The sequence below is a fragment of the Hemicordylus capensis genome, chromosome 10, assembly GCF_027244095.1.
Source record: "Hemicordylus capensis ecotype Gifberg chromosome 10, rHemCap1.1.pri, whole genome shotgun sequence".
In the NCBI taxonomy this organism is placed as follows: Eukaryota; Metazoa; Chordata; class Lepidosauria; order Squamata; family Cordylidae; genus Hemicordylus; species Hemicordylus capensis.
This window is the reverse complement of record NC_069666.1, coordinates 903,171-925,326: the sequence shown is the minus strand read 5'-3', so window position 1 is coordinate 925,326 and position 22,156 is coordinate 903,171. Positions and strand designations below refer to the sequence as shown.

The window sequence follows — 22,156 nt, the reverse complement described above, 5'->3', positions numbered from 1 at the left end:
GGAGGGGGAAGAGCTAAACATGACGATGAGAACAGGAATCAGTTTCTGTTGTCCTTGAACAGACAAGGCAGCATTTCCAATGGAACATTCTGTTATGACCACTTAATACGGTTATGTTTTGTTAAAATCTTTGGGAATGTCTGCACTTTGCACAGGTCAAGTTTTATCACTTGCTCTACATTTTTCACATTTTAAAAAGGGAGTCCCAGAACCCCAGCACAAAAGAGAGGGCCCAAACCTGTGCCTTAGGGGAGGGGGCTGTAGCTCACTGGGAGAGGCCCTGCTTGGCCTGCAGAAGCTCCCAGGTTCCCTCCCTGGCGGCAGCAGCATCTCCAGGCCGGGCTGGGAGAGCCGCTGCCAGTCAGTGCACAGTCAACCCTGAGCTAGGTGAATCAAATGGTCATGGAAGGCCCTGAATCTCCAAATGGCCAATGAAACCCCACGCATCCCTATGGCCATTGGGGAGGAACCAGGGCCTTTCAGTGGGCATTCCCTGTCATTCGCTGGAGGCTTGTTATCTCTGTGGTAGGAGCCTCTGCTTGGCATGCAGACAGTTCCAGGCTTGATCCATGGCAACATCTCCAGGTAGGGCGGGAAAGACCCCCGAGACCGGCTGCCTGTCAGGGCAGGCGATACCGAGCTAGATGGACCAAGGGTCTCTGACTCGGCAGGAGGCAGCTCCCTACGTTGGCAGGACCTGAACTGTGTTCCCCAGCAGCACCAGCCGTGCGGACTCCGGTCCGGAGCCGCCGCTCACCCACAACCCTGAGAAGGATCACGCCTGCTCCCCCACTCACTTCCCTGGCCAGGGGCCAGTTTCAGCGCCAGCAGGCAGGCCGAGTCCACTACTTACAGCCAGCTGTTGCTGCAGGGTCTTCACCTGGTTCTGGAGCACTTCGAGCTGCTGGCTCTGCCTCTTGGCCGGAACGCCGCTGCTGTACGTCAGCTGAGAGAGGCCGTTCAGGGCCTGCTTCAGCCGCTCCACGTCATTCAGGAGCTCCGTGATCTGCAAGAGAGCCATGGCAGCAGCTCAGGCCAGGCGCCTCCCCTGGGACCCCTGGTGTCTCAGCGTCACCCGCTGCTGGGGACACTCCAACCAAATCAGAGCAGAGAGAGGTGGAGATGCCGGGCTTCTGGCCACTCCCTGCCCCGCCTTGCTGGTAGCACCAGGAAGGAGAGAGAAGGCAACCCAAAGCACGACATGTGGCCACCCTCCAGGGGGCCAGCTCGGCCTTTTATTTCTAGGTGTCTGGGACGGGGGGGGCAGCAACGTTCCCAGATCTGAAATCTGCCTTCACTTGGCATCTGGAAGAGAGTGCAGATGGCCCCAGTGCCAACAGCACCAGCCCTGACCCCAACCCCATGCGAAAGCGAGCGCACACTGCAGAGGCCTCGCCAACAGGAGCACACATGTGCACCGTCACTTGCGAAAGGCAGCACGGGCCGAGGACGAGGGTCAGAGAGCAGCTGCATGCAGCGGCCCAGCCTGGATTCGGACAGGCCGTTTCCCCGCCTCTCTCCCTGTACAAGGGTTTAGTACTCAAGTGGGGAGAAGCAGGTTGGGAGGCCCCGGCTGATGCACAGGAGCCAAACCGGCCTCCGCTCCTGGCCCACGGAAGGAGTGGCCTAGCCCTTCAGACAGCCAGGTTGCATCTGGTGTCCGAGTCGGCTTGTGCAGGATCAAGGAGGTGGCGTTTGCATCGTGCCCCCCCCCCCCGCCCACAACATCCTGCCTCCAGTTGCACAGGATGACACACACACCCTGCCCCGCCCCCTCTCCAGCCTGCTGGGGGCTCACCTTGTTATCTTTCGCCTCCACCTGCTGGGCCGACTCCTGGATCCTCTTCTGCAGCTCGGTGATGGTGGAGAGGGACTTGTCGCACCTCTCCTTCTGCTCCTTGATCTCCTGCTCAATGCTGGAGCTCCGGGACTGCAGCAGCTCCTTCTCGTCCTTGGTGGAGCGCTCCTCCGCCCGCACGGCCTCCAGCTCCCGGCTCAGCTGGGCCAGCTTCTCGGCCATGCTGCCCACCTGGCCTTCCAGCTTGCCCCTCGCGGCCTGGTGCTCGGCCCGCTCCGCCAGCCCGCGGCTCTCCAGCTCCTTCAGGGCCTGCCGGGCGCTCTGGACCTCCGCCCGCAGCCGGGCCGCCTCCTGGCTCTGGGCCTGGCTCTCGCCCTCCTTCTCGCGCAGGGCGGCTTTCGCGGCGGCGGCCTCTCCTTCCCAGGCTCCCTGCAGGCGGGCCAGCTGCTCCTGCTGCTGCTCCCGGCCCTTCTGGAGCTCCTGCTGCCAGCCGGCCGCCTGGCTGCGCAGCTCCCCCTCCAGCGCCTCGATGGTGCTGCCCAGCGTCCTCTGCAGGGCCTCCAACTGCTCCACGGGGACGGAGCGGCTCTGCGCGGCCAGGGCCTCCGCGCGCTGCCGGGCGCTCTCCGCCTGGAGCTGCTCCTTCTCCGCCCGGAGCGCGGCACACTCCTGCTGCAGCTCCTCCAGCTTGCCGGCCAGCTCGTGCGCCTTCTCGGCCAGGACGTCGTTCTGCTGCAGGTCCTGCTGGAGGGCCTGGAGGCTGCTGCGGAGCTGCTGGCCCTCCTGGCGGCACTGGCGCAGCTCCTCCTCCGTGGCCTGGCGCCGCTCGCCCTCCTCCCGCAGCCGGCCCTGCAGCTCCCGCCGGGCGGCCTCGAAGAGCCGCTCCTTCTCCTGGAGGCTGGCCAGGGGGGCGTACTTGGACTGGAGGCACTCCTGGAGGGTGTCGAGCTCCTGCCTCTGGGCTGCGATCTCGGCATGCAGCTGGGCCACCTCCTCCTGCTTCTGCTGGGACTGGGCCAGCGCCTGCGAGTGGCTTCCCCGCAGCTCCTGCAGGCTCCGCTCCAGAGCAGCCACCTGCCGGGCATGCTCCCCGCTGCTGATGAACTCCCCTTGGACTTGCCTCTGCAGGCCCCGCAGCTGCTGCTCCAGGGCCCGGTTCTCTTCGGTGACTCTCACAAACTCCTGCTTGACGCCTTCCAGTTCCCCCTTCAGCTCCGACAGCTCTTGGCCTGTCCTTTCCAGGGTGCCATTCAACGCAGCCTTGGTCTCCTCGTGAGTGGCAAGGGGCACATACTGCTGCGTCAGGACCTCGAGCAGAGCGGCATTTTTGGACGCCAGCTCACCGGCCCAGGCTCGCTCCTCTTCGCATGCCTGGCCAAGCTCCGCCAGTTGCTTTCTCAGGTCCGCAATGGCCGCTTTCAAGGCCCCCGTCTCCTTCTCGTGCTTCTCCGGGGCCACGTAGGCCGCCTGGAGGTGGCGGATGTTTTCCCTCAAGCAGCTCTTTTCCGCCAGCAGCTTCTCGGCTTCCGCCTGGGACCTGCGGTGCTTCTCGGAGGCTTCCGCCAGCTGCTTCTGCAGCTCCCCCACGGCCACGTCGCCGGCCCTCTTCATGTCTTCGCTGACCTTCAGAGGCACGTAGCAGCTCTTCAGCTCGCTCCGGAGCGTGTCCAGCTGCTGCCTCAGCAGGCCGTTCTCTGCGCTCAGCCTCTCCGCCTCCTTCTGCAGGGCCTGGCCCTGCTGCTGCCCCTCGGCCTGGGCCCTCTCCAGCTCCTTGACTCTCTGCTCGTAGCTGCTCTTCAGGTGCCGGTGCTCCTCGGCCTTCACCGCCTGGGCCAGCTGGGCCTTCTGGCCCTCCAGCTCCGCCCGCAGCCGCCGCGCCTCCGCCTGCAGCCTCTCGCGCTCCCGCTCCGCCTCCGCCAGCCTCCTGGCTTGCTCTTCCACTTGGCCCGAGAGGGAGCTCTTCACCTGCTCCAGCTGCCCTTCGGCCTCCGAGACCCGCCTCTCCCTCCGCTCGCGCTCCCCCTTCAACATGCCCAGCTCCTTCTGCAGCTGCTTCTGGTCCTCCACCAGCCGGCCCTCGTCCCTCCGGAACTCGGCCACCAGCAGCTCGTTCTGCTTCAGCTGGTTCCGCAGCTTGCCCACCTCGGCAGAGGCCCCCTCGTACTTGGCCTTCATCTCCCGCAGCTGCTCCTTCAGCTCCTCCACCAGCCGGCCGCTGCCCACGGCGGCTTCGCTCGTCAGGTGGTCCTTCAAGGCCAGGAAGTGGGTCTGCATCTGCTTGACCTTCCCTTCCGAGTCAAACATCCTCTTCTGCACATCCTTCAGGGCGTCTTCCAGCTGCCTGATCTGCTGGTCAGACTCCTGCTTGCTCCTCTCGCACTCCCGCGCCAGGGCTTGGCATTCGGCGGCCTTGTGGGCCAGCTCCTGCTGCAGCTTGCCGGCCTCACCTCTCCCCGCCTCGTAGCAGCTCCGCAGGCCGCTCAGCTCCCGCTTCAGCGCTTCGGCTTCGGCGGCAGAAGCCTGACTGGGGCCCAGGAGCTCCAAAGGCCTCACCATGGACCTGCTCTGCAGGCCAATGGGCACCGGAGCAGAGACGTGCTTCAAGACAGACAGACAGACAGACAAGTCAAGTCATGGGGAGGCAGCCATCACGACCCCCAAATGCCCTTTCAGGTTCCATGTAAAACTCAGCAGCCTCACCAGCCTCTGTGGGACAGGACCTGCAGCAGGCCCCGGGTTCGGTACCCAGGGCTCTTTTCCTTCCCAGGGCATTCAAGGTTGCATTCAGGGCAGGTCTGCGGACCCAGCACTTCTAGGTCCAAAATGTCACGTGTACACAGCTGTGTCACTTCAGCCAGAAGCCACATTTTAATTTCCCCTAAGGAGGCTAGTGCTGCTGCTCCCGCTGTTGCTCCCTGCCTATTCCCACCCACGGAGGATTAACATTTGGCTCCTGCCATTAGATTAGGAGCTCTCAGCCACGGTCGCCAGCAGTGGTCCCTCTAATAGGGATTCCCAGATGTTGTTGACTACCACTCCCATAATCCCCAAGCCAAAGCCACTGCAGTGATTCTGGGAGCTGTAGTCAACAACACCTGGGAATGAACCCTGGTCCCCCAGTTGGACTACAACTCCCACGACCCCAACATCTGGGGACTCTAGGTTGAGAACCCCTGATCGAGCGGATCCACAAGACCAGAGTCCCTGACCCACGGGGCCATCACACGCCCCATTTCTGTGTGGCCTCACCATCAGTGCCCTCACAGGGGAGCCCAGCAAGGCAGTGTTGAGTCATGAAGCGGCTTCCTCTGCATCTCCAACGCCAAACTGTTCTCGGAAGTTGACCCCACCCCGCAAGAAGCCTGCCGTGGCATCCTGGAGCCTCAAGAGGGCACCAATGACCCAGTATTGCAGAAAAGGGCTGCCTATCATATATGCCAGCAGTAGGAGCGCTGTCGATCTCCTAGTATGAGGAGGGAAGCTGCTACTGTGAGCTGGTGCCAGGTACTAGCTAAAAAGACTGAGCTGCGGATCAGGATGTCCCCAGTTTGAATCTCCCCTCGGCCATGAACTTAGCAGGTGGCCTCTGCCAAACCACTCCCCGTCAGCCTCAGCTGCACTCTAGGCACCCAAATACTCCCTCCGCTTGCAACAGGGCTTCTCCACCTTGGGCCTCCAGACGTGGCTGGACTGCAATCCCCACATGCTCTTCGGCCACTGTGGCTGGGCATGATGGGTGTTGTAGTCCAACGACATGTGGGAACGCCAGGTGGAGAGCCCCTGCCTTACAGAGTTGGGTTTATATATCTATTTAAAACAAATTCAATTTAGAAACAAACATACAATAGCCATGAAAGCGAAACAGAGCACAAGAACGTATTTTGTAAGTAAAGAGATGTTATGCATATTGATCTCTATATTTATCTTTTGTTTTCCAGTACTGAATAAAGGTTGCCACTGTTTAAAATGAATGAGAGATGTCCTCGGCTCCAGGCATCAGAGAACAGGGTTTAAAAAACAACAACCGTGCATCCCTTTCCTGGCTAGCTCTGCGAGTTTAGTCAGTTCTGCTATATTCTTCGATGCGCGTTAACCCGTTCTTTGCCCGTGGGAGGTCAAGGTTTTCTCCAGCTTTTAGCAGTGAACAACCTTGGTGCTGCCAGCAATCGAGATCTCATTGTTCCAGACTGCTTGGGAACTGCCACAAGACAGACTCACAGCACGGCTTTGGGATGCCTCTGACATTCCAGCCCAGTCACTCTTTTCCCAGGACTGCATGGAGAGGATGCATGCAAAGCCATCTGCACACTCAAAAAGCCCGGGACAAACGCAAAGCATTTCCAAAAGGCACTTATCGGCTTACCTGTGGTTCTGCCGAGTAGCCCAAGCCCTGCTTAAGCAGGAGGTCTTCTTTCCCTTCAGAAAGGCAAAATGGACACACTCACTAAGTCAGCGGAAGTACAAGCAATGTCTTTATGCAAAATCTGGCACTCTTTAAAACCGTGCTATTTTGTTTTATGGGTTTTAGTCGACTGAACATGGTTTCTGTTTCATGCGCCTGCTTTTGTTCTGATCGCATTTCATTTCATTGTGCTTAGTGTGCCCTTATTTTAAGTCTTTTCGGGTTGGGTTTTTGGAAAGGAGGGCAGACAGCACTGCATAGAATCGAAGCAGGAACTGTGGCCTGCTCAGTGAAGAGCTGGGTGTTGCCCAAGAGACGCTGCAGCCACTGGCTGAGCGGCTGCGACCTGAGAGGACTCTGGAGCGTCTTGGCTACTGAGGGCAAAGAGCCTCAAGGTAGTGCAGGTTGTGCCCAGCGAGCAGAAACGGGACAGACAGGCAAGGTGGCTTTGACACCACAGAGCAGGAACCTTGCGGGCAGGAGGCGAGGAGGCTGAACTGCACACACTGATCTGAACCAACCAGTCTGATCTCTAGTCTGCTGAACACACAAAGGGGAAGAAGCTGCTACCAACATTTATTTATCTCCTGCCTTCTGGGCCAAAAGACGGGTGCTGGAGGTGGGAACACCACCGTAATTAAATGCCACAAGAACATTAATATGACACGCCAGACAAGAGGAGACAGCAGACAACATGAAGAAGCTCCACAGAGGCAGAGAAGCCTCCATGGGAGAGTATTGCTCGGCATGCAGAAGGTCCCAGGCGCCCCCCGGCAGCAACATCTCCAGGCAGGGAGGGGAGAGACACCCCCACCGAGCCTGAAACCAAGCTCTCCCCTTGTTAGGCCAGACTACCGACAGGACAGATTCATACGTTGTCTGGGGAGAGGGCAGGCTTGGGACTGGCCTAGCAACTCCAGTGTGTAGACCTGAACTGTAACCACATGTGAAGCCACAACTGCAAACAACAGAAGGGTGAAGGCTTCAGTCCTGGGTGGCTCTTTTAAATAAAAGGCATCAACAGACAGAGATACTCACTGCTGCCAAAACTGCTTCCAGATCCTGCATGGTCACCCTGAAATTTAAAAACACACAAAGAGGATTCATTTTCTTCAAATAGATGAGAGAATTAATTGATTCGGAGGCTTCTGGAGTGGACTCTGAAGCAGCACGTTTCATGGACAGTCACAGCAGAGGCAATGAGACTGAAGTCGGCGTTCATTCCTGTCTAGCTGGACCCGCACAAGGGGCATTCATGAGAGACTGAGGCCCACCCCCCTGCAACTTCCTCCGTCCACCCTGCTACGTGCCTCCTGGGTCCCATTAACTGCACACAGGACAGCTAAGAAGGGAGCCTGGATACTTCCGCATCCAAGGGACCAACCTCATAGAACCGCAGCTTTGACTTCAGTGCTTCAAGCATTCGCAGGCTTTCCTCTTGCTGCTTTTCCTTTGCAGTCAGAAGCCTCCTGAGCTCATCCTTCTGAAAGCGAGCAAGAGAATCTCATGGCAGGACACACCTGGCAAGATTTATGCCCCAAGAAATGTGGAAAACCTGCAGGGTAGAGCTAAGGGAAGAGTCTGAGCGTGCCCCTTGTCAGTCTCGGAGAGGTCTGAGCCACACGGAGCCCAAATAAAAGCACTTCTCAGCAAGGTCCCAGCCTGCCAAGTAGGACTGCACCTGTTTGATTCTAATTCAAGGGAATTATGGGAACACATTTTAATAGGGAGAGTCATGAATGCCTAACATCATATCAAAATTAGTCCAAGGTTAAGAGTTCCATGATCAGGAAAAAACATCTGAACATCCTTGAGCATGGGATCTTAGACCAAGTCAGATCCTTGGACCATCACGCTCAGTACTCTCTACACTGACTGGCAGCAGCTCTCCAGATAAGGATTTCCCCAGGCCTACCTGGAGATGCTGCCATGGATTGAGCCTGGGACCTTCTGCATACAAATCAAGAGCTCTTCCCCTGAGCTACAGCTTCCTCCTGGATAATCTCACCAAACCATTGACCAAGGAGGTAGCAGAATTCTTCCCCAAGGTCCAGATTTAACAAACAGTAGGAGAGCAGCAGGGAAGGGACAGAAGGGGCAGCATGTCCTCCTCACCTCACTTTCAAGGTCATCAGCAACCATCTGCTCCTACAAGACAAGAGAGAGAGGCACACCCCAAATTATTTCTAGAATGAGTGTGTGTGAAGATCAACAAAGTTATCGCTACAATCAACAGGACAAAGGTTCTGGATGCTCACTGCTTCCTCGTTTTCGACTTCCTCCTCCTCCTCAGATCCACAGAGGGCAAGCCACAGCCCTCTTCTTCATACTGCTCTTTCCATCTGATGGACCAACCGGCCTCTAGACCAGGGGTTCTCAACTCAGGGTGCCCAGATGTTGGACTACAACTCCCATCATCCCCACCTCTGGCCATTGTGGCTGATGATGGGAGTTGTAGTCCAACAACATCTGGGGACCCAAGGTTGAGGACACCTCGGAAAAGGTACAGAAGAAGGCAACCAAGATGATCAGGGGCCAAGTTGGTTTGCGCTCCCCACACTGTCCTTGATGGAGATTGTCACACTCCATGACAAACAGAAACATCAGCCATTTAGACACAGCACACCCACCCGCCCCCCCACCAGGAACGCCCTGGAAACCCTACTGGCTGCAACTAGTCATGCCCCAGTCAGACACCCCTCAGCCCCGCTCATAGGTGACCTTCCCAAAACAGACTGCTGCAAAGAGCAGAAAAGGCAACTCCGAAGCTCTGCAGGAGCGGGGATTTCACTAGATCTGTCAACTGCGGCACTGGGCGGCAGGGGCTCAGCACCAACACATTTCCAGAAGGCTGAAGCCCTCCTCCACCCTGGCTTCAACATGTGGCCCTGGGCAAGCTCAGTCAGCCCTCGGTCTGTTGAATGGGCACAATGGCAACCATTTTGGCAAGCCACCCACCCACCCAGTGGTTGCCATGAAGAGAAAAACACAGGGGCAATCAAGCCTTCCCAAAGTGCCAAACCACAGCGGGAGATGGAGAGGCCCCCTCCAGCAGGATGCCTCTGCATCCCAGTCGCAGGGGAGCAACTGCAGGGGAGCGGAGAGGGTGCTCTTGCTTGTGGGCTGCCCAGAGGCACCTGGTGAGTCACTGTGGGAAACGGGGCTGGACAAGAGAGACCCGGGGCCGGACCCCGCAGGGCTGTTCTGATGCAGAGGGGAGCCTTCTGAGCCTTGCCCGTTGGGACTAGGCAGTCGCAGCAAACAGGACTGCATCCCTTCACCTCGTTCAGCTGCAGCTGTAGCCCGCTTATTCTGTCCAGGAGGATTCGGTGCTCCTGCTGGATCTCCCTCAGTCTGCCTTTTAAGTCCTCATTCTCTCGTTCCAGTTCCTGAAAAGGAGGAGAAGCATGTGGGAACTTGCCCCACTCCCCAGAGACACCCAGCCAAGCCAAACCAACCCCGCCTCCTGCCACCGGGGGCGCCCTTCCAAACTATGGCCCGCAGCCAGCAACAGCCCCCTGTCCCAAGAGGCTGTCTGTCAGCAGCACTCAGGCCCCCTGCTCTGCTTATCTCCAGCCTGTCAGCAGCTGGGAACTGGCTCCTAGCAAGGCAGCCAGCCAGGCCTCCTGTCAGAGCCTCTGCACAGGCACCAAGCGGCCCTGCTCCGATGCGGACACGGCAGGCTTCTCGTGGTGGGCGTGGGAATGCGCGTGTCTGTTCTGGTCAATGACTGACACAGAGAGCCAGCCAGCCATGCCAGGCTCCTCACGCCACAAGAAGCCACAAGGATGCCGGCAGCACAGCCACGGTGGGCCGGCTCTGAACGCTGCAGCTTCCAGGGGCACATCTAAGCAACGAGAGCCTCTTGAGGAGAAGGAGCTCCGCATCCCCCCAGTGGCTGCTGCTGCCACCGGGGGTGCCTCGCACATTTATCTTTAGGCGGAGAGCCGGGGGGGGGGGCAGGGAGCCATCTGACTGGGGATTTACTTTTCTGCTTAAACCACTTGGAGAACTTTTGCTGAAGAATGGTACATGCATAGTGAGTGTGCTTGGGGAATCAGGAGAGGGCTGAAGATGCCAAGAAGGGGGCAGCGGGCGGGGGGGGGGCACAGATCGCCTGCCAGCACCTGCGGGACTCCAGCTGGGAAAGGGGGCTGCCAGCAGAGCCAGAGTTCTGCAGGGGTGAACAGCTGAGGCCCGGCACTCCTGTCAGGGAGCAGCAGCCCCCCACCCCCACCCCCACCCCCACCCCACGGGCTGAGCCAGCAGCTCAGCCCCCCTCCTTGGCCGAAGCCGCCGTCTGGAGGGCAAGAGCCAAAGGGGGAGGCCAAGGAGGCAGCCCCACATGCCCCCCAAGTGGTTTCTACCCCTGCCCTCCACGCAGTTCTATTTACTTATCATGTGGATATGCCACCTGATCCATGTATCTCCAGGAGGTGTACGCAATCCAAAACACAACAAATGTGTTTATGGCGAGAATCTTCCGCAAGCCCCACACAGCCCCTCTTGTGGCTGCAAAGCAGGACATCTGGGGGGAAAGCCCAGGGCGCCCCCGCCCCTCACCTGTACATTCCGGGGCTCCTTCTGAAAGGGCTTGAAGTTGGCTTCCTCCAAGGCGTTTGGCTGACTCCACTTGGACAGCAAGCCAGTCACCTGCCAGGCAGCGACAAGACACAGAGCGGCCAACGTAAGCAGACTCGCCTCCAGCCAGGCCCTTCGCTGAGGGCAGAGCCTCTCCCCAAAGGCCAAGCGGGCAGGGCTGCTCTCGGGCATGGGTTTGCACCTGCCCATCCCCAGGACTGGAACTGGGCGCCACAGACAAGCCTCACCTTTAGTCCAGGCTGCCCTTTCTTCATGACCTCATAGCCTGCTAAACAGAAAAAGGGAAACACAAACACAATACATTATTTGTTTTCCCACCCAAGTTCACTCAGAAGATTAGAATTCAACCATTTCTAACAAACCAAGAAGATGTTTCCCAGTTGGCATTAATGTTTGTTTACGTGTAACATACTACTACAACACAAGCAGATACACTCCCAAGAGTCTTTTAAAGAGAAAGAGGACACACACCCCAGGGGGAAAGCAACCAGTCCCCGAATATCACCTGACAATTTAAAAAAAAAGAAAAAAGCAGAGGAGAACCCACTTGATATTCTTACCACATATTTATAAAGGAACAAAGCCAAAAGGAGCCAACAAAGGTGAAATGTGGCAGCCGATTCCCCAAACCACAGGCTGTGTTCAAATGCAGACCACCACAAGGTGAAATTCTAGGGGCAGACCTTCAGCCCACCACAAACACACACCCTCTAAACTGGTCTTGTGGTAGCAAGCAGGAATAGCCCCCTTTGCTAAGCAGGGTCCACCCTGGTTGCATTTACATGGGAGCCCACAGGCAAGCACTGTAAGATATTCCCCTTCGGGTATGGAGCCACTCTGGGAAGAGCATCTTGCATTCTGCTTGCATGCAGAAGGTTCCAAGTTCTCTCCCTGGCAGCATCTCCAAGACAGAGCTCAGAGAGAGTCCTGCTTGCATCCTTGGGACTAGCCGCTGCCAGTCCGTATAGACAATACTGAGCTAGATGGACCACGGGTCTGACTTGGTAGGAGGCAGCTTGCTTTGTTCCTAAACCCCAGAGCCCGCTCAGTCAGCAGGGAGAGACTTCTTTGCAAGCACAAGGACGTACCCTTGCTGGATTCCTCCATGGCAGCCTTGATCAGAGTCAAGATGTCCACACTGTCACCAATCCGTGCATAGTAAGCGCAGTCGTGGCCAAGAGCATCCACCAGAGTGACGTCCGCACCATTTCTGAGCAAGACGTCCACGGCATCCTTGCAGCCATATTCGCAGCCTAACATCAGAGCAGTCCTGAAGATGGAAGAAGGAAGCACAAGCACAAATCAGGCAAGCAATGGGCTACCCAGAACCAGCTCTAGACTTTTTTTTAAAGCCACTTCATTGGAAAAGGTAAAAATGCCCTTCGTGATGAGACTACTCCAAAGCTGGCATTATGGCAGACCTGGGAGCTCCTGATAAAACAAGCTGGCACAACTGAAACATCAGACAGACGTGATATTTCTCTAAGAACGTTCCATCAGCACAATCAGCTTCTCACTTCCAAAGTAGTGAGGAAGGTTTGCTTAATCATCCTAGGAGGACTCACATATTTGATGCTCTCTGTGGCGGTTTTCGCCTCTCTTTTCCCGACTCAAGGGTCTTGTTTTTCTGAAATGCTATCAACTAATTATGACAATGCCTCATTGACAGAGAGGGTATGATATTAGTTGCTTTGGCCAAAAATACTGAAATTATTGGAATGTGGACTTAAGAAATGCCCTGCTGGACTTGGGCCAAGGCCTACCTAGTTCAACATCCTGTTTCCCATACTGGCCCACCAGATGCCTCCAAGAAGCCCACAGGCAAGAGGAGAGGGCATGCCCTCTCTTCTGCTGTTGCTCCCCTGCAACTGGGATTGAGAGGCATCAATTCTGGAGCAGATTTCACCAGGGATGATCAAATGCACCCCTTGACTTTGGTCAAGTATCTTCACAGCCTGCAACCCCAGAGAGTGTTCTCTGGGAAGTGTGCAGGTCCCGCCATCCCCAGGCATTTGAGGGGTGCCTTACCGGTTCTGTTTGTCTCTAGCATTGACATCGGTGCCCCGGTCTAACAGAAGCTGACATATCGTTGGACGGCACATCTGAGTGGCCAGCACCAGTGGCGTCCTTCCATCCTGGAGAGCAGTGGGGGGGAAACGTTAAGAATGTTGAGAGCCTAGATGGATCAGGCCCAAGAAGGCCTATCTGTCCAGGACCCAGTGGCCCATAGTGGCCCACCAGATGCCCCTGGGGAGCCACACAATGTGGCTATGGTATGAGGGATTGGACTAGCTAGGGGAGAACTTGGGCCAGACTTACTGCATCTTTGGCATTCACCGAAGCCCCATGGTCACACAGCAGCTGGATGCTGGATGAACAGTCGGACATTGCTTTGGGGGACAAAAGAGTGTCAAATTATTAGCAAGGGGGACATCTCACCACTAGCAGGTGGCTTGCTAGACTCCAGGTCTCCAGCCTCCAAACTGCTTTCGTAAAAGCTAGAAGCCACGTGCTTCAAAGATGCTTCGGAATTCCAAACCACCAATGCTGAACAGCATGCAGCACTTTTAATAGGACTGAAGGAGGGAAGAGGAGCCTTGCCAGGGTGAGAGGCGGAGTCTACACAGGCTGCTAGTCCACCCAAGCCTTTCGTAGCTTCGCTACCTACAAATCCTACCCTCACCCTGTTGTCATCTGAGGCACAGAGATGCTCCGAGAAGAAACAGAACCAGCCCTCTTCCAGTTCTCAGAAGCTTTCCTGGCCACTGCTGGGAAGCATCTGGCTGTGCGCAAGCCTGGTTAGACACCACAACCTTTCCAGGGGGTGAAGCGCAGTGGCTGCCATGGAGGCCCATCCCTTACCTGCGTCATGAAGAGCGGTCCGGCCCTGCAAGTCCACATTTTCCGTCGGGCAGTTGTACTGTCAGAAAAGCCAAAGGCACAGTGTCATCAGTGGGGCCATATTGAAGGACCCCAACATGATCAGTGGACACTGTTTCAAGTGATAATAGTTTACACTGTCAACACAGCCACTGCCAAGTGGTCAAGTACCTGCAAGAGTTTCTGCAGACAAAGGGCATGTCCGTATTTTGCAGCGAGGTGCAGAGCATTCCTTCCTAGAGAGGATGCAAGGAAAGAGTGAACGGAGGCCTGTCACAAGAGGGCAGCCAGAGAAGGAGGAGATACACCAGGAGATACACCACACACCTAAGAACACACTTGCACACTGCAAAAACTGTGCACTCCACAAACTAAATGGTGTGAGTAATGGCTGTATTTTAACCAAGTTCGCATCTCTTGAGGAGAAGAAAGGTTGCCTGAAAGAACCAACCCTGAACTGTCAACCAGAATGGATACTTCCCTTTAAACCTTGCCAGTGCCGCTCTTGATTGCATTTGCCACCACTAAACAAACTATTCAAAGTGGCAAAAAGAGCCATTGGGATTCCAACAGGCTTACAGAGCAAGAAGACACTCTGATAAGCATCCAACAAATCTTCAGAAGCCCGTTTAAAGCACAGACATTCATAATAATTCAGCACATTTAAGAAAGACATGAAAGCATTGCCCCACCCCGACCTGCCGCAATCCAAAGGGCTGGTGCTCACCCTTAAAGCTCCAGGTAAGTTAAACCCCAGGAATCAGAAGGACAAATACCAGGCTAGAAAGGCAAGAGTCCCATGCAGAAGGGCCCAGGTTCAAGTCCAGGCTGGGACTGAACCCGGACCCCTCTGCCTGGGACCCTGGAGAGCCACTGCCAGCTGGTGTAGACAAGGCCAGGCTCTGTTGAGGCAGCGTCACCCACCGGCCTCCTCCCATACGTGGTTGCTCAAATGCTCAGATCATTATCAGCATGCTGACCAGAGAGAGCACCCTCCCAGGTCTTCGCCCGGCCTCCCAGAAAGTCATCCAAGCTGGTCCCCATGGTTGCTTTTGGAATCTGCTGGTTTTCTCTCTCTGGTTTTTGACTTTTGCTACTTCAACCAATGTTCAGCTTTAATTTTGTAGCCAAGACTGCTTCTTCGCCTAAAGGGCAGCACACAAAGTGTTTTAGAACAGAAGCTCTTGCACGGTCCATTTCCAACAAGGAGCCATACCTGCCGCGTCAGTAGCTACGATGTCAACCCCGTGGACAAGAATGGCATTCAGACAATCCAGATTCCCCTTGGAGGCTACAACATGGAACCTAAAGAAAAGGGAGGAAAGTAAGGAGGTCCCTGGGTGTCTTGGATGTGCCAAGTCATTCCACTGGGAAACCTCGCAAACGAAGGGAATGTTATCAAAAAAGTCTCAAAAGGGGAAGCCACCTTTGAACAGGCCAGTGGAATGTAGGCTAAATCCAGATTTCAGTCTTCCCGTCTCCTGCCTCAGCAAATCTAAACCCCGGGATTTCTATAATCCTGGCTAATCCTTCAACAGCCTTGTAAGGCAGGCCCCTGTGGTCTCCCTATTGTAAGGAGGTGGCCGAGCTCGAGAGGTGCTGGCTTGCCCGACACCAACCGCTCATGGCCACACCAGGAAGCTTCATCTACAAAGTCTCCAGTCCTAAAAAGGGTCTTGCCGGATCAGGCCCAAGGAAGCCCATCTAGTCCAGCCTCCTGTTTCCCAAGAGGAGAGCTGGTCTGGTGGTAGCAAGCATGACTTGTCCCCATAGCTAAGCAGGGTCTGCCCTGGTTGCATATGAATGGGAGACTTGATGTGAGAGCACTGCAAGATATTCCCCTCAGGGGGATGGAGCCGCTCTGGGAAGGGCAGAAGGTTTCAAGTTCCCTCCCTGGCAGCATCTCCAAGATAGGGCTGAGGGAGACTCCTGTCGGCAACCCTGGAGAAGCTGCTGCCAGTCTGTGAAGACAATACTGAGCTAGATAGACCATTGGTCTGACTCAGGATATAGCAGCTTCCTATGTTCCCACAGTGGCCCACCGGGTGCCTCTGGGAAGCCCACAGGCAAGAGAGGCAGGCATGGCCTCTCTCCTGCTGTTGCTCCCTTGCAAGTGGGATCCAGAGGTCTCCTGCCTCCAAACCTGCCTATAGCCACTTGGGCAGTCCCAGTGCAAGCCTGGACAACCTGCACAGCTGGATTTCATGCAAGGGATGCTACAACCCAGCAGAAGGTAGCTCGAAAGGCTCTGCAGCCAGCAGCCAAAGAATTACGCTCGGTGGTCGTGAGCAAGAGCCACCCAGAGAGAGTCACTCACTCCCTGCAAGCCATTCAACACAAATCTCAACTCTCACCGCTGATCTAAGACGGGAAACGGCTCTGAACAGTAACTTGAGCTTGCTATTCATTACTTCTTAGCCTTGAGTATTTAGAAGGTTCTGAAATTACTACAGAGCTCTCCGCTTTTATCGTGTGCGAGGCCAGGAGTTCAGATAGTGAAACAAAAAGGGACTTGGAAAAGGAACAGATGTCACACCAGTAACATGAACCCCATGGGAAAGGCCCGCACCTTTTCTTCTTCTTCTCCCCAGCAAGCCTTTGAAGCAAGCTCCCCCCCGTCACACTCTCTCTCACAGCCACACCCCCTACAGCTTGTTTTGAGAAAGACCACCCAATTCCTTGCTTTGGGGTCTGCTGGATGTCACCATGGAAACAAAGAATGTGATCTATTCATGTGAGCTCCACCCTGCCACACACAATGAAGTCTACAAGCAGGGGAAAAACCCAAGAAGTATCCGGCTTGACCTCTTTCCTGCAAGGATCACCTTGCAGACACTGCTGAGCTGCTTGCCTAGCAAGAACCAGCACCTTGGGCTAAATCTAACGACCAGCAGCTTCCCATGCTTAGGTGGTGGTGGGTGGATGTACACAAGGCTTCCAGATGCAGTCAAGGTCTAAGGACATGGGTGGATCTGCACATGCTCTTCCTTCTCTTGAATCTAAGGCACAGCTACACTGCTTCAGCTCCTCTGCAGATACTGGACTGCAACTCCCACCATCCCTGTTGGCTAGGGGATGATGGGAGTTGTAGTCTAACAGCAGCTGGAGAGCCAAAGTTGTGCAGCCCTGATCTAAGAGAAACGGTTGCCCTCTCCTAGCGGTCTTCTGTGGATCTCAGGTACATGACTGCATTTCCCTGCGTGCCTCAGTGCTGGTGCTCTCTGCAAAATCATTAAGAATGCCTTTTTAGTGCAAGAAACTGAGGGGCATGACCTGGAGCCCAGCTGACATCATCCAACTGGAGGACCTGCAGCAAGCCACCATCTCTGATCCCGACACTCCAGAGGGGGGTGGGGGTGGAGGCTAAGACTGACCGATCTTTTGGGGTAGCTATATGAATCCCTGAGACCCTTCTTAGCAGACACATTACAGGAGCATTAAAGGCTAAGCCAAAGGAAAGAAAGCCAAAGGCATCGTCTTTGGCTTAAACAGGAAAAATGATGCTGATGCTGGATGTTCTAGAGCATACACAAGGTTTAGAGCCAACATTCATCTTGCCAGTGCATGCCACGAGCACAGCTATGGGCAAAAGGACTCAAGGTTTTTCTGCGGGTAGACAGTTTGAAATGGTCAATAAACTGGACAGAAAGGGACATGGCAACTGGAAACAAAGGGCCTGGTTTCTACTCACGCAGATCTCCCTTCCACATCCAGTTTTGTGGGGTTCACTCCTTTTTTCGTGAGGACAGAGGCAATCTTCTCCACATCACTCCTCTCAGCTGCTTTCATCAACCGGTCATCGTATTTGTTCCAGTCTGCAGTGAGCTGTGTAAAGAGTACAGGATACATGTATTAAGTCTCTGGTGGTAGAACCTGGGAATATTAGGAAAGGAGTCATTGCCACCTTACAGCCTCACCCCTGATAAAAAGGAATTAAAACAAGTTGTTCTGGAAAGAACTAATCTGCCTACTTTCCTTTCACTACAATCTTAGTTGATGATTACCATCTGCAGACGTTAGCCCACTTCAGCCTTAAGCATTCACATGTCCACCATCTTGAATCAGGGTGGATGACATCACTACAAACTACGCCCCTGCAGCTACGTGTCCCTACAGCTGTAGTGAATTTGGTTCAAATCGATTAGGTGGTTCATCAGTTAGCCCACTTGCACCTCAAGCGTTCATGCATCTGTCATCTTGGATCGGGGTGGATGACATCATCACAAATGACACTGCTGAGGTGTCCCTCTGTGTCTCTACAACTGTACCCAATTTGGTCCATATTGGTCCAGGCGTTGTGTAGTTGATAGTGGGGGGGGACGAACATGGACACGGCATGCCAGGTGATCTCATAAGCTTACTTTCTTTAAGGAAAGTAGGCTAGAAACCAGTGTTCCTCGCCTGCCGTGTGACTGGCATTGAAGGAAATCCCCTTAAGAGATGGCAAGTCCCATTTGGCTGGAGGAGGGAGCTGCAGCTGAGTGGCAGAGCATCTGTTTGGCATGCCCAAGGTCCCAGGTTCCATGCCTGGCAGCATCTCCAAGTAAGGCTGGGAAAGACCCTCTCTGAAACGCTGGAGAGTCACTGCTTTGAACTTCACTAGCCGTGTCATACTATAATTCAGGTTTGGGGGGCGGGATTAAGAATTAAGATGCCCTCCTAGCCCTCTTCCAAGGACACTTCTTTACCAAATGCCTTTGTTGTGGTTGTGGCTGCTGCCACCGCCGCCAAAAAGCAGCGTATAAATAGAAGATAGGCAGATAGACAGACAGACCCTAACCCTGCCAAAAGAGTAAACACAGCACTGGCTGGATCCGTTGGGAGCCACCAGCATCAGCATATCCCGCCTCTAAGAGTCACACTAGACCAGGACGGCATAACTTTGTCCCTCCTGCAGATGTTGGACTACTGGCCACTGTGGCTGGAGTTCCTGGGAGTTGCACCCCAAATGCTGGAGGGCCGGAAGTGTGCAGCCCTGCCCTAGACAAGGCAAGAAACCCAGGGGGCTAGAAAGCCCAGCCTCCCCCGTAACACGAATGCAGGGGATTGGTGTGAGTGGGTGTGTGTGAGGGATGGTCTATAGTCAAGCAACCCTTCAGTCTTCCCCCAGCCTGCTACTTTGCCCCCCACAAGATCATTTCAAAAGCCCCACAGCCGCAGCCGCCACAGGGCTCAGGACCGAGAAGCAAGCCTGGAGGGGGGATGCGACAGCCTCCGGGCCCATTTTCAGGGGAGAAGGGGGGGTGTTTCACAGGAGGGGCCCAAGACCACCTCTTCCTGCCCTCTCCACCCCACTGTAGATGCTCCACCATCATGGAATTCCCAGTCACAGAAGGGCTGGGGTCAGGCGCGTGGAGCAGAGAATGCTCTGCTTGACCCAAAGAAGCATCTCGGTGGCTTTTTCAGGTAGTGGCATCACCAGAAGGCGCAATGCTGCTCCCCACCCCCCAGAAAAAAGGGCCGCCAGCCTCTTCGCCTTCCCTGCTCCTGTAGGTCACCCAGGCTGCCCAGCCCACACGGCAAACACTCCAAGGGGAGCATTCCTGCATGCCCTCCAGAATTGGGGCCAGCCCTTCCAAAAAGGAACCTCACAATTTACATCATACAGAGGGAAATAAACAGCGCCTGGATGTGGTTGCATTCTCAGCTCCAGGAAACCGTGGCTCAGGGAATGCTCCACAAAAACGGAAGGGCGTTTGGCTCTGTCGACCACTCTCCCCCGTTCCACCCACAGACACGGGCACTGCAATAAAACCCCTCCCAACGGGACTCCCGAGGGCTGCAAACCATGGAGGATCTGCCACAGCCACTCTTACAGTGAAAAGGCTCTCTCCCCGCACCCCACCCAGTTGAAAGCTCAGCCACTCTTCAGGAGCGGACATCTAGAACTGTCACCAATTGGTCCCCACCACCTGCTATACAAAGTCAGCATACATGACTGGAAATCTTCAATTAGCTAGGAATGGAAGGCAGGGCTGCGGTGGGCAGACGTCCAAATCTGGGCCACCCCACGAAGGGACAAGGCAAACCAAGGCAGAGGCTGCCGCCGCCGCCACCAGCATGCCTGGCTTTGTAGTCGCATACACAATACCTACTGTGTTTTTAAGAGCACAGGAGAACCAGCAACTCATCCTAGAGTTTCCAAGTCCTTGCTGCCAGAAGCAAAGGATGTTCCCGACATGCAGTCTCAAGAGGGCGGGGGGGAGCCGCTACCACCGCCGCCCAGAGTCCAAGCAGGCCCCCCCGGCTTGCCTATAGCTCGGCTGCCCTCCTGCCTTCATCTTGGGCCACCCTCCTCTTTGCGGGGCTCCCCAGTCACACTCTCCCCATCGTCGGGGTCTTCTTCAGACTTCATCCCTCTGGAGAAGACCGACAGCTTCCAGTGCCAGCTCCGCCACCCGCCAGGCACTCCAGGAGGAAGTCCACCACCAGCCTGGCTTTCGTTTCTGCCGCTCGCCCGCGGTGGCACGGACTAGTGCCTCCGCAACACAGACACAGTAAATATTGCCCAGCTCCAAAATATCCTGTAAACAATATGCAGACAGTCTCACACCAGTCCAGAGCTATTTTTTGATTTGCCCGGTACTTGATAGCCAAGCGATCGAAAGAAAATAGCTAATAATACATTCAGAGCGTGCTCATCCGGTGAGTAATCCATGAGGGTTCCTGGCGGCCAGCGAGGCAGGAATGCACCCACTGGTCCCGCCACGAGCGGGCGACACGCTCTGCCCGCGGAGGCTGCCCAAAGGAGCACACGTGCTGTGCCTAATTAACCGGTCCTTTCCAAGGGGCGCCTCTAAGCCACTGCCAAAGAGGGCACTTGAAAGAGCGGCGGCAGGAACCAGAGATGGAACCAGCGGGCCCCCCCAGCCACTCATGTCCGGGCCGCGGCTTTGCAGTCATATGACCGCACCAAGCAAAGTCCCGACTCCACAGCAAGAGGAATGCAAGAGGCTATTTTGACAAAAGCATCTCAGATGTTAATTTGGAAGACACGCGTGCCTTGGCTTTTTGGGAAAGGGAGAAAAAAACCTCCCTTTACAAGCACGAACCCCATCCTGAAAGCCAGGAGGGCTCAGCTTACTCCTGCTGTCAGGCTGTCTCCCAGCAGGCAAGCTGAGAAGCCCCACCGAGGCTTGTTACGGCGTTAAATAGACAGCCTAATGATTTACTGGCAAGCAGGAGAGGCAGGGCCCCTTCCCCACTTTCCAACTAAACCAGGAAGACACGCTCCGCAGGGCCATCTTTAGCAGGCACTGACGGCGCTGACTTTGGAGCAAGTCGGGTGGTACAGGCAAACGCAGCCCGTAAGGCAGGCTGGACCCCTCGGGACTTTTAAGACATCAGACAGAAGAAATGAACATACTGCTTGCTGAGATTCCCAGGGCCCTTTGCAGAGGGAGAGGGCCAGATATTCCTTCGTTTAATAGCTCATTTGAGTTGCTCCCACCCCCCAAAAGGCTCATGGTGGGCGACAACGCTGCGTACTTAAAAATAAAGCAGCCCCCTGCTGCCCCTGCCCCCAGCCCCAACACGCTTGCCTAAATAAGGCCTTGCATTGCTCTCACCCTGGCACTGCTGGGAGAACCAGTGCTGGGACAGCCACAGGCAATGCAGCTCTGGCGGGCCTCTCCCCAGAGAAGACTCCTGCAAGAAAGCATTCCAGAAAGGCTGCAGAGGGCCTCAGGCAAGCAATGGCCTCAGGGGCTGGTGGGCCAGGCCAGCTCCTCTTTCCTTCCACCAGAGTGTGTGCTGAACGTCTGCACATGGGCATGATCTGCTCGGTCCCAAGCGTGTATGCTGACTTCTCAAAAGCAAAAGCAGGGAAGACACAGATGGCCCTGGGCTTGCACCGGAGGACAGAAGTTTCTGCCATCCACAGACCTACTGGGTGGCCTTGCCCAAATCTCTGATCCACTCCTGTAAACAGGGGTCCCAAACGACTCTCACAAGATGGTTGCAAGGATGGAGGCGGCAAAGATCACTGGTCGCTTTGGACAAGAACTCAAAGTCCACTGGCGAGGGAGAAGTCCGTCCGCTTCTCGCGGTCTCCCTCCTTGCTGAGCTTCAAAGCCACGTCCCTCCTCTAGCAGAGGGAACTCTCTCTCAAGAGCACACATTCCAGGAAGCCAGAGGCGGCCCAAGAGACTTTCCACATCGAGAAGAACATTCCAGTCCAAATAAATCCAGGATGTTTAGTGGAATTTCATGCAGGCATTTTGAAACTCCAACCAAACTCAAAACTTCTACTATCAGAATTTCAGGGGGGAAATTAAACTTGCTCCCAGAATGCGAAAATGCTGCTGATGCTGGCCTGCCCCGTCAGGATGTGTCCTAATTCCTCCTGTCTGCAGAACCTGCCAGGGGAATTTCACACCCAGCACCGATGTGCTAAAATAATTCCACTCACCAGCAATTGTGATAGGATTGCCTAGAGTCAAGTACTTCTATGTGCTCTGGAAAGGATTTGAGGA

At 55.4% G+C, this 22,156-nt stretch overlaps 1 protein-coding gene across 14 annotated transcripts in view; it reads right to left on the bottom strand.

The window, feature by feature from the left end:
* UACA (uveal autoantigen with coiled-coil domains and ankyrin repeats) overlaps nucleotides 1–22,156 on the bottom strand; it is a 93,550-nt gene that overhangs the window by 53,612 nt on the left and 17,782 nt on the right. For 7 of the 14 annotated variants that reach the window (XR_008311360.1, XM_053271696.1, XM_053271695.1 and 4 more), the window contains exons 2-17: nucleotides 17,374–17,507; nucleotides 14,899–14,987; nucleotides 13,854–13,918; nucleotides 13,665–13,722; nucleotides 13,122–13,192; nucleotides 12,831–12,937; nucleotides 11,891–12,072; nucleotides 11,030–11,070; nucleotides 10,764–10,853; nucleotides 9,482–9,589; nucleotides 8,316–8,348; nucleotides 7,585–7,683; nucleotides 7,239–7,275; nucleotides 6,162–6,217; nucleotides 1,799–4,396; nucleotides 854–1,006 (exon numbers count right to left, since the gene is read on the bottom strand). Coding sequence is in view for 13 of the 14 variants with exons in the window: in XM_053271696.1 (XP_053127671.1) it covers nucleotides 854–1,006; nucleotides 1,799–4,396; nucleotides 6,162–6,217; nucleotides 7,239–7,275; nucleotides 7,585–7,683; nucleotides 8,316–8,348; nucleotides 9,482–9,589; nucleotides 10,764–10,853; nucleotides 11,030–11,070; nucleotides 11,891–12,072; nucleotides 12,831–12,937; nucleotides 13,122–13,192; nucleotides 13,665–13,722; nucleotides 13,854–13,918; nucleotides 14,899–14,987; nucleotides 17,374–17,507 (3,921 nt within the window). In the remaining variant the exon portion in view is untranslated. Of the gene's footprint in view, nucleotides 1–853; nucleotides 1,007–1,798; nucleotides 4,397–6,161; nucleotides 6,218–7,238; nucleotides 7,276–7,584; nucleotides 7,684–8,315; nucleotides 8,349–9,481; nucleotides 9,590–10,763; nucleotides 10,854–11,029; nucleotides 11,071–11,890; nucleotides 12,073–12,830; nucleotides 12,938–13,121; nucleotides 13,193–13,664; nucleotides 13,723–13,853; nucleotides 13,919–14,898; nucleotides 14,988–17,373; nucleotides 17,508–19,777; nucleotides 20,106–22,156 lie in introns of those variants that run through there. The other 7 variants (XM_053271703.1, XM_053271704.1, XM_053271707.1 and 4 more) reach the window with 7 other exon arrangements.